At 36.3% G+C, this 12,115-nt stretch overlaps 2 protein-coding genes across 2 annotated transcripts in view; both read right to left on the bottom strand.

Annotated features, from left to right (window-relative positions):
* LOC136027456 (probable cytochrome P450 12a5, mitochondrial) overlaps positions 1 to 12,115 on the bottom strand; it is a 171,729-nt gene that overhangs the window by 140,135 nt on the left and 19,479 nt on the right. The gene's annotated exons all lie outside the window — the stretch shown is intronic.
* Positions 1 to 12,115, bottom strand: part of LOC136027454 (cilia- and flagella- associated protein 210-like) — a 38,041-nt gene that overhangs the window by 8,512 nt on the left and 17,414 nt on the right. The window contains exon 3 of the mRNA XM_065704736.1: positions 3,436 to 3,600. Within this exon, the coding sequence (XP_065560808.1) occupies positions 3,436 to 3,600 (165 nt within the window). The remainder of the gene's footprint in view (positions 1 to 3,435; positions 3,601 to 12,115) is intronic.

Raw genomic sequence — 12,115 nt, 5'->3', positions numbered from 1 at the left:
GGGGGCTTTAATTTCAACAAGGCAGTGAACAAAAAATAAAAACAAAACAACGCTTCAATTAAAAAATATTCCGAATATTTCCGTCCCACGTCCGCGAGCCTTTTTCAGCGAAAAGAACGAAAAAAATATTTTTAAAAAATAACACGCAAAAAAAGCTCTACAACTAAAATTTACTAAATTTAAGCCCTCCAGAGATCAAAAATCAAACGTTTCCAGAGATCACAAATTAAATACGTGTCTAAGATGCAGCAACACTTGTTAAGGTAGCTTATTCAAGTACAACAGCTATCAAACAGTTCGTGGTAACGGACTATAATAAGGAGCGATCCAGCTAAATAGTAACCTAAACTCTAAAAAATAAAATTTTAATACCAACAGTTGTATCAAAAGGATGATATTTTCATGCTGATTTTAAAAGTAAAAGTTTCTTCGAGCTTAGACTTACCCATCAAAAGTTACGAGCCTGAGAAAATTTCCTTTAGTTTAGAAAATAGGGGATAACACCCCTTAAAAGTCATAAAATCTTAACGGAAATCCCACCATCAGATTCAGCGTATCAGAAAATCCTACTGTCGAAGTGCCTATCTAAAAAAAATGTAAAATTTTGTATATTTGCCCAGAAGAAAAAACACGGATGCGTGTTTATTTGTTTTTTTGTTTTGTTTTTGTTTTTTTTTCCCAGGGGTGATCGTATCGACCCAGTGGTCCTAGAATACTGCAAGAGGGATCATTCTAACCAAAATTATATGTTTTAGTGCCCTTTTTAAGTTACCAAAAATGGAGAGAACTTAGGCCCCCTCCTACGCTCAATTTTTCCCAAAGTGAACGGATCAAAATTTTAAGATAGCCATTTTGTTCAGCATAGTCTAAAAACCGAACTGTTATGTCTTTTCGGGTCGACGTAATCCCACACAGTCCCCAGGGGAGAGGCTATAAGTTACAAACTTTGACCATTGTTTACATATAGTAATGGTTATTGGAAAGTGTACAGACGTTTATAGGGGACTTTTTCGCGTTGAAGGGGGGCTGGGGGAGGGTGTTACGGGGTAGGATCTTTCCATGGAGTAATTTATCATGAGGGAAGAGAATTTCCATGAAGGCATTAAGCCTCTGATTTTCCTTTTAAAGCAAACTATTGATTCTTAGAATTTTGCTAGACCTCATACCATATTAGGTCTTGGGTCTTAGCTCTTCCTACTTTGTCACAAGTGCCATATGAGCTCTTAGCTCTTGTTTGTTTTCTGTTATTTTTTTTTATCAATAATTGGATTTTTGTGTGTTATTATTACTGTTTGATTAGTGTTGTTCTTCCTTGTTATTGCTCTGCTTGATTTGTACTCCACTTTTTTCCTCGATTACTCCACTTTTTCTTTTTACTCCAATGAATATTTTGTATCTATAAAATGGGCATTAAACCGTAGATATATATCAAACAGTTCAGGGTAATCAACTGTAAGTAAGGAGCGATAGGTACATCAAAAGATTTGGCTGTTATGCTGATTCCAAATAAATACAATTTATTAAGTTAAATATTACCTACAAAATGCTGCAAACCTGAGAAAAATCTGCTTGATTTTTGAAAAACGAAGGTAGCATCCCCAAAAATTTAAAAGATTTTCAAGAAGATCGAATCATCAGATTCACCATATCAGAGAACCTATTATAAAGGTTTTGGGCTCTTAACTACGAAAACGTGGAATTTTGTGTTTTTTTTTGTGTTTGGACAGGTCTAATAACTATGCTCTTGGGAATGATATTAGCCCCCATTGTCGCTGGAAAAGGGCTATAAGCTACGCAGTTCAACCATTTTTCACATATAGTGTTTGTTTTTAGGAAACATATAGAATGTTTTGGGAGAAATTTTCTGGGGGTGGGGGGTGGGGGTGCAGATATTCCATGGTCATAATTTTCTATGGGAAGACCTTTTCATTATGGTGAATCAAATGGTCGTGTCAAATTTTGAAAGAATATCCCTGGGGAAAAAGAGGGCTAGTTACCCTCCAATCTTTTTGGTCCCTTAAAAAGGTTTCTAATAGTTTTGGTTTTCATTTGAATGAGCCCTCTCCCGAGTATCTAGAACCATTGGCTCCATAAGATCCCCCCATGGGGAAAATAAAAAAAAATATTCCGTTATAATTTTTCTCTATATTGTCCAGGAGCCTCTCTCTCTCTCAGGATTTAAAATAAGTGCTCTGAGTCACGAGGTCCTTCTAAATATCAAAATTCATTAAGATCCGATCACCCACTCGTAAGTTCAAAAACACCTCAATTTTTCTAATTTTTCCTGTCCCTTCAGCCCCCCAGATGGTCGAATCGGGGAAAACGACTATCAAGTCAATTTGTGCGACTCCCTTACACGCCTACCAATTTTCATCGTCCCAGCACGTCCAGTAGCACCAACTCGCCAAAGCACTGAACCTTACCATCTAACTCCCCCGAAGAGAGTGGATCCATTCCGGTTGCGTCAATCGCATATCTACGACAATTTATAAGCGTTTCCCAAGATTTCCAGTTTCCCCCTCCAACTCCCCCCAATATCAATAGATCTGGTCGGGATTTGAAATAAGAGCTGTGAGACATGAGTTCCTTCTAAATATCAAATTTCACTAAGATCCGGTCACCCGTTCTTAAGATAAAAATACTTCAGTTTTCCTAATGTTTCCAAATTAACAATCCCCAGCTCCCCCAAAGAGTACGAATCCGTACCAATTATGTCAATCTCGTATCCATAACTTGTGCTTATTTTTCCCATCAAGTTTCATCCCGATCCCTCCGCTCTAACCGTTTTCCTAGATTTCCGGTTTCCAAGATTTCTGTTTCCCCCCTCCAACCCTCTATGTCCTCGGATCCACTTCGAATTGAAAATAGGAGTTCAAGATTTAAAATGAGAGTTTTAAAGCACAAGATCCTTCTAAATATTAAATTTCATTAAGATCTGATCACACGTTCGTAAGTTACAGATACCTCATTATTTCTATTTTTTCCGAATTGCTTCCACCTCCCAACCCCACCAAAGAGAGTGGATCTTATCCGGTTATGTCAGTCACCTATCTTGGACTTGTGCTTATTCTTTCCACCAAGTTTCATCCTGATCTCTCTTCTTTAAGCGTTTTCGAAGATGTCTGTCCCCCCCCTCTAATGACACTGGATCCGGTCGGGATTTAAAATAAGAGCTCTGAGACACGATATCGTTCCAAAAATTAAATTTCAATAAGATCCGATCTCTCCTTCGTAAGTTGAAAATACCTCATTTTTTCTATTTTTTCCAAATTAAAAACGAATTTTTCCGAATTTTTTCCGAATACAAACTGCATGTTCTGAAACCAAATTCTGTCTTCAAAGACCGGGGTTATTGTTAGAGTTCAAGGGCACATACACCTTTTTTATTTTTCCAAGTGATAGAAAAGATTGAAATAATAAAAAAAAAGTTTATACCTTTTTATTAGCTTCATTTTGCTTCTGCTTCAATTCCCTCTGAGCTCGCAAAAGCTTCAATTCCCTCTGAGCTCGCAAAAGCTTCTGCTTTTCTGAGATTTTATCATTGTTTAATTTCGCCAAATATTTCTTCAATTTATGAGTTTCTTGTTCAAACTGCTCAGTCTGGAAAATGAAGCCACTGACATTATTCAACTTCAATTGTTTTTCCTGAACAAGCTGCTTAGTATGATCTAATTCCTATTGTTTTCCCTGAACACGCTGCTTAGCATCATCTAATTCATTTTGTAATATTTTCCCCTATGAAATGACAAAATTAAATCAAATTAATATGAGTGTTCAAACAAATTATTTTACAATGATGGGACATCTTTTGCCAAATTTGTAGCTTTACACACTGTGTTCTCAATGCCGGGTCGAGGGGAGGCCTCTTGAGACCCATTCTCCCCATCTCCGCATCCTGAGCTTTTTAAAATTTCCAAGTACTTTTTATCAAGTTCTTAAATAAATTTGTTATTATAGTAAATAAATTAATTAAAAAATTATTTAAAAAAAGAAAACATCGATTTTCCGTGTTCCCAATGCCAAAGTCTCTAGAGGTGGTTTTAGGATAACATGGCAATGCTAATTGATAGGTGTGCCTTCCTATTTTTTAAGGTAAGATTGATATCCTTTTAAACATCGAATTTTATTAAGATCCGATCCCTCCTTTCTAAGTTAAAAATACCTCATTTGTCTGATTTCTCATTATTAACCCTCCCTTCACCCAACTCCCCCAAAGAGAGCAGATCCGTTCCAGTTATTTCAATCAAGTAGCAAGCATCAAACTCGCCAAATCACTAAACCCCTCCCCCCAACTCCCCCAAAGAGAGCAAATCCAGTATGATTCTGTCAATCACGTATCAAGGACATTTGTTTATTCTATCCACCAAGCTTCATCCCGATTCCTACACCCCAAGTGATTTTCCAAGATTTCCCCCTCCAACCCAATGTCAAACGATCTGGCCGGGATTTGAAATAAGAGCTCTTAGACATGAATTCCTTCTAAAAATCAAATTTCATTAAGATCCGATCATCTATTCGTAAGATAAAAATACCCCAATTTTCACATTTTCCAAGAATTCCGGTTTCCCCCTCCAACTCCCCCCGATGTCACAGGATCTGGTCGGAATTTAAAATTAGAACTTTAAAGCACAAGATCCTTCTAAATATCAAATTTCATTAAGATCTGATCACCTTTTTGTAAGTTACAAATATCTCAAATTTAAAAATTACCCCCCCCCCCCCCCAATTCCACCAAAGAGAGCAGATCCGGTCCGGTTATGTCAGTCACGTATCTTTTACAGTTTTCTATTCTTCCCATCCAGTTTCATCCAGATCTCAACGCTTTAAGTATTTTCTAAGATTTCCGGTCCCCCTAACTGCCCCCCCCCCCAATTATGCTTGATCCGGTTGAGATATATAATAAGAGATCTGAGTTACGAGGTCCTTCTAAATATGAAGTTTCATGAAGATCCGATCACTCCTTCATAAGTTAAAAATATGTAATTTTTTCTTATTTTTCAGAATTATTCCCCCCCCCCCCAATAGAGCGGATCCGTTCCAATTATGTAAACCACGTATGTAAGACTTCTGCTTATTTTTCGACCAAATTTCATCCTGATCCCTCAAATCTAAGCGTTTTCCATGATTTTAGGTTCCCCCACCCCAAACTTCCCCCAATGTCACCAGATCCGGTCAGGATTTAAAATAAGAGCTTTGAGACACGATATCCTTCTAAACATCAAATTTCATTGAGATCCGATCACCCGTTCGTAAGTTAAAAATGCCTCATTTTTTCAAATTTTCAGAATTAACCCCTCCCCCAACTACCCCAAAGAGAGCGGATCCGTTCCGGTTATATCAATCATGTATCTAGGACTTGTATTTATTTTTCCCACCACGTTTCATCCCGATCCCTCCACTCTAAGTGTTTTCCAAGTTTTAGGTTTTCCCCTCCCAAATCCCCCCCCCCCCCAATGTCAACACATCCAGTCGGGATTTAAAATAAGACCTCTAAGACACCATATCCTTCTAAATATCAAATTTCATTACGATCCGATCACCCATTCGTAAGTGAAAAATACCTCACTGTTTTAATTTTTCAGAATTACCCCCCCCCCCCCCCAACCACCCCAAAGAGAGCGGATCCGTTCCGATTGTGTCAATCATGTATGTAGGACTTGTGCTTATTTTTCCACCAAGTTTCATCCCGGTTCCTCCACTCTAAGTGTTTTCCAAGATTTTAGGTTTCCCCCTCCCATATCCCCCTCCAATGTTACCAGATCCGGTCGGGATTTAAAATAACAGCTCTGAGACGCGATATCCTTCCAAACATCAAATTTCATTAAGATCTGATCAACAGTTCGTAAGTTAAAAATACTTCAATTTTTCTATTTTTTCCGAATTAACCAACCCTCCACTCCCCCTCAGATGGTCAAATTGGGAAAAAGACTATATCTAATTTAAGCTGGTCCCATCCCTGATACGCCTGCCAGAGTTCATCGTCCTAGCTTACCTGGAAGTGCCTAAAGTAGCAAAACCGGGACCGACAGAATTGGCGATTGCTATATGTCACTTGGTTAATACGAAGTGCCATAAAAAAGGAGGTGGCATCATGTTTCTTGCCAAATGCAACCTTTTTCCTAAAATTATTCCTGTTCCTAATTTGTCTGAGTATAACGAAAACCATTGGTTAAGTATTAGACCTAAGGTACTCCCCCGTCCCTATAATATTATTGCAATAGCTGTCTTCTATTGATCACCAAACCAATACATTGACGTAAAGCGCAATTTCTCCAGCAATTGCGGACCAGAGCTGATATTCTTATTTCTAAGTACCCTAATGCCGTTCTTTTTTTGGTTGGGGGCGCCAATGAACTTCAAATGAATTCAACTTGCTCCTCTCTAAAAGTTAAGCAAATAGTTAAAATACCAAAAACTAGGGAAAACATCTCTAGATGTCAATCTGACTAATCTGAATAATTTTTATAGTCCTCCTTCAGCTTTGCTCCCATTGGGTGGGAGTTATCATCTTTCCCTCTTCCTGTCCTCTTGTTTGGTTATAAGCATTCATTCCCAGTAACTGTAGTTGTGGCTCTTACCGCCCCCTTCAAATACTGGCGTTCTTTGTTTTGGAACGTGGCTGAGTGCTGAGGATTGGTCTGATATTTATAATTTGAAGTGCTCCAGTGACAAACCATTCATTAATCAACCCATAAAAGCACTAATTAGAAAAAAATGAATCTTTTCAGAAACGGTAAACTGGATGCAGCAAATAAATTAAGAAAAGCTCTTATAAAGGAAATACGTAAATCTGCCCTATTCTACTAGAAGAATAAGATCGGAGATTTGCTTACCAACAAACCCAAAAATTGATACTCCAAGATAAAAAAGTTATGCGGCAGGAGTCTAGACCAGCTTGATTTCAACCTACCTGAATCCCCAGAAGTTGCTACAGATAACCTTAACAAGTTCCTTGCTTCCATCGTCCAGAGCCTTCCGGCATTGTCTTATCAATTACCTTTTTGATGATCTTTCATCTGCATCCTCCTCCATATCTCCGTCTGAGATCAAAAGAAGAAATGGGAAACTACGAAAAACAAGCGTTTGCCCTTTAGATATCCCGCTTCTTCTTATTAGTGCTTTCAGTGACTTCCTTTCAAAGGCCTTGTCGGTTCTTTTCAATGAGATTACGGAGTCTAGCCAATATCCGCAAAATTTGGAAACAGGATCTTATAGCCCCCGTGAAAGAGAAAGACGGAAACCTGATTTTGTCACTCACTCCCATGTTCTCTAAACTATAAGAATGATTTCTTGCAGGTTGGCTAAAAGAAAAAATCCTACCTCTTACTGAACTGAGGCAATTCGGGAACCTCAAATCCACTTCCCATTACTTTGTTTTTCTTATCGACTCAATTCGGAAAATTCTCAAAAAACCGGATTACTGACTAAGTTTATTTTCCACTGACCTTCAAAAAGCATTTTACCTTGTTGACCCTAATATTCTAGTTGAAAAACTTGGCACTGATTTCAATATTGATTTTTTTTTTCTTGGTTAAATTAGTTGCCACCTTTTTGTAGTCAAATATCAAAATTATTTTTCCAGTCCCCTCCCTGTCCACAATGGAGTACCCCAAGGTACTCACCAAGGTCGCCTCCTTTTTTCTGCAATTATAAATCACCTCGCTAAAGAATTTCCCGACATATGGAAATTTGTGAATGACCTAACGGTTTGTTGAAATCTGCTACCAAAACTTAGTAAGCAACCCCATGAGTATCCTCTATAATATTACAGATGATGCTTCGAATCAAGGCATGAGAGTAAATCCATCTAAATCTATGACAATTCCAAAAACCTCACCCCTTTTCCCCAGCCATATTCCCCCCGATATTTCTGCATCTTCCTTTAAATTACTTGGGGTTACAATTTCCTCTAATTTAAAGTGGGATACCCACATCAAATATATTGTCCATAAAGCCAATGTGTCCATGTCTCTCCTTAAGCTCTTGAATAAAATTTAACGTCCCCCCATCCAATTCTTTGAGGATCTATACTTCCTTTGTCCGCCCACATCTTGAATATGCCTATCCCGCTTGGCATCCTGGTATCTCCCGTGACGAATCATAAAAAATCAAATCTATTCGAAAAAGAGCCTAGAAAATAATTTCTTAAGAAGCTAAGGTGCAGTACTCGGTGCTTCTAAAAAAAGGCCAAGCTGGAAAACTCTTGAGGAGAGGAATGTTGTGCCTCCGTTTAAAAAAATGATGCAATAATAAACCTTCGCACGGAAAACATTTTCCCCGAAAAAAACACTCTAACCAGACACCAGCTGACACGTACTGTTTTTAACCCGTTCCTATCTTGTCTTCCATCCGTTCCTTTACCTCCAGGAATGAAAAACTTTTGTTTCCTTTCATTACTGATTACATAAAAAAACTAGAATTTTTAACTGAAAGTAAGGAGCGACATTAAAACTTAAAACGAACAGAAATTACTCCGTATATGAAATGGATTGTCCCCTCTGCAATCCCTCGCTCTTTACGCTAAAGCTTTTAATTGTTTTATAAAAGCATAATTGTGGCAGAGTCAAACTTTAGCGTAAAGAGCGAGAGATTGCGGAGGGGACAACCCATTTCATATACGGAGTAATTTCTGTTCGTTTTAAGTTTTAATGTCGCTCCTTACTTTCAGTTAAAAAAACTAGTTTTTTATGTAATTTCTGAACGTTTTTGAATTAATACATGTTTGATTTTGGCTCTTCAAAAATAAATTATTGAAATGAAACATGCATATTAATTCCTTTTTTGGCTAAATGGCTTTCTCTTAGTTTTGATCAAACGATTTTGAGAAATAAGGGGTGGGGAAAGCCTAGTTGCCCTGCAATTTTTCGGTTACATAAAAAGGCAACTATAAATTTTAATTTTTAACGAATGTTTTTATTAGTAAAAAATATACGTAACTTAAGAATTAGCTTACGTAACAAACTTTTAAATACTTAAATTTTTATTATGTATATGAGAGAGTTTATCCCCTCGTTAATACCTCGCTCTTTACACTAAATCTTAACTTTTATCCCAATTCTTTAAGAATGACCACTGAATCCGAATGGCCGTAGAATAAATAGTTGAAATTACTAAAAATACTATAGCATAAAGAGCGAGGTATTTATCTCCTCCTAAATACCTCACTCTTTATGCTGCAGTATTTTTAGAACCCCTCATATGCGTAATAATCTCTGTTCGTTTCAAGTTTCAATGCTACTCCTTAATTGCAATTGAAAAAACTTTTCCATGTTTATTTTTTCATTGTTTTTTTTTTTATAGTAATTTTAGACAATCCTACGCCCTTTTCATTGAATTTCTGTTCCCCCATGACATATTTCTCCAAGGAAAGATCCTCCCACATAGCTCCCTCCCCTCAACCCCACCCCAAAAACCAAAAAAAAATCCCTGAAAACGCTGTACATTTCCCAATAATCATTATTATATGTAAACACTGGCCGAAGTTTGTAACTTACAGCCCCTCCCCCAAGGACTGTGGGGGAGTAAGTCATTCCCAAAGACATAGTTATTATGGTTTTTGACTATGCGGAACAAAATGGCTATCTCAAAATTTTGATCCGTTGACTTTGGAGAAAAAATGAGCGTGGGAGGGGGCCTAGGTGCCATCCAATTTTTTTGGTCACTTAAAAAGGGCAATAGAAATTTTCATTTCCGTTAGATTAGCCCTCTTGCAACATTCTAGGACCACTTGGTCGATACGACAACCCCTGAAAAAAAAAAAAAAAAAAAAAAAAAAAAAAAAAAAAAAAAAAAAAAAAAAAAAAAAAAAAACACGCACCCGTGATTTGTCTTCTGGCAAAAAATACCAAATTCCGCATTTTTTTAGATAGGAGCTTGAAACTTCTACAATAGCGTTCTCTGGTACTCTGAATCTGATGGTGTGATTTTCGTTAAGATTCTATGACTTTTAGGGGTTGTTTTCCCCTATTTTTTAAAATAAGGCAAATTTTCTCAGGCTCGTAACTTTTGATGCGTAAGACTAAACTTGATTAAACTTATATATTTAAAATTAGCATTAAAATGCGATTCTTTTGATGTAGCTGTTGATATCAAAACCCTATTTTTTAGAGTTTTGGTTGCTATTGAGCCGGGTCACTCCTTACTACAGTTCGTTACCACGAACTGTTTGATATAATTAACTGCTAGTTTTCTTCTTTCTTTTTTTTTGGGTACTGATGATACCCAATTTTTATGTTCGTTTGATTCTTTTGTCCCCCACCCATTTTACATGTTCTCATTTAAACCTTTTTAATGTAGCCTACATCTTATTTCACTCCTTTTTAGTTTCTATCCTTTTAGCTTTCTGAAATTATAAATCTTGATATTTTTGACTAATGAATGGTTTTGCCATTCTGATGTTGTGGCTTTTGGCATTGTTTTGTCAGTTTAGTCGTTTGCTTTATTTATGTTTTCTTGCTTTATAAATTCTTTATAAATAATATAATATAAAAATATAATATAAAAAATAATAATATAATATAATAAAATATATAATAATAAACAAATATTAATAAAATATAATAAAATAAATAATAATAAAAATAAATAATAATAATATAATATAAACAATAAATAATATAATATAAATTATATAAATTCTTTATGCTTTATAAATTTGCTTTATAAATTCAATGGGAAACCTGTTGCATGATAAAGCTGTTGTAAGATCGTTAAATTATATACTTATAAGTTTCCGTCTCATAAATATTAAATAGGGCTATTGTAATAAACCAAACCAACTCAAAAATTTCTTTCCTTCTTTTTTCAACTATTCCACTGCTTTTATTACAATACTAAGGGCTTTAATCATCAGCAGCTCTTGTCATTTACCTTGGTGTTGGACTTTAATTACCTAGGTTGTTTTAAAACATATCGTCAGTAAAATTGCTTTCTAATTGTTTTCTGATTGGTTTGAATTTGAAAACATATTCTTGTTTCACAGTCGTGGTCTTGATTGATGATGAGGAGAGTACTAAGTCCTACTTTGACTCTATTCACAGAAAAAAAGTAAGAGCGTGAGACTTGAACTCTAAACCTCACATTTCGTAATCTAGGTCCAGAGCAATATACCATTGTGAAATAAGTGATTGTGCAAGTATAGCAATAAATTTATAAAATGACGGACATTAGGCAATTTGATGGAAATGAGGCGGTCTATCCACTGCATCTGGCACCATTCTAACCAATTAATCCAACTCAAATTCATACCATAGAATCCCCTTACGATTACCTTAGTAAATAGAGTTTACCCAGCCTCATAGCTCTACACGCTCTGGAAATTAATCCTATGATCCCCTAAGGACAAAGAGAATTTTTTCTTTTTTATAAACAATAGTACTGTCAATTTTCCGAATTTAGAGGAGAAAGGCTATAAAAATCCAATGGAAGGTTTTTGAACATGGCAATTCCAAAGGTAATTTCTAGATCTGAGGCCATTTTCCAGAGATTTCAGTTTTTTTTTTTTGTTGTTGTTTTTTTTCGAAGTTTCGAAACTACACATTACTGTCGAGTTAAAAGTGAATTACAGTTACCCATACTGGATTTCTCTTAGTTGAGCATTTTTGAAGAACTAATTTTTGTTAAAAATTCTTAAATTTTCGGTTTCTATGGCTCAAAGATTGTTCTTTATTAAGTTGTTTTTACTGCTGCAACAGTGACATACGGATTGTGAACGCAAGGGTTCGTTATCAAAGGCTACTTTGGTGAAATTATTAGCCCATTTTGCAAGCTTAGAAAAAGCTCCAGTAATACATATCTAAAACAGCATAAACAAAAAAGCCCAGAGGCTGAAGTGACTTGAGAGGTAAAGGGCGTCAATTCATATCGTCCATCATTATCAAGAGGACTTGGGCACTGTAGCCTTTATTTTATTCTACAGTCTGGAGGACACTAATGGTCACCAACTCACTAAAAGACTTCTTCGCTGAAGCAATGACATGGCTTAATCTTCAAAAAAGGGAGTGAGAGCTATTTAGGGGCCTTCTCCTGTTTTAAGGACCTATTGGCAGCCCTAATATATTTGAAGACAATGACGTGAGTATAGCCTTAGAAAATTGCATGTAGGAACAGCATGACA

Source organism: Artemia franciscana, chromosome 5, assembly GCF_032884065.1.
Source record: "Artemia franciscana chromosome 5, ASM3288406v1, whole genome shotgun sequence".
NCBI classification, from domain to species: Eukaryota; Metazoa; Arthropoda; class Branchiopoda; order Anostraca; family Artemiidae; genus Artemia; species Artemia franciscana.
The sequence above is the reverse complement of the archived record's forward strand: the minus strand, read 5'-3'. Positions and strand labels throughout refer to the sequence as shown.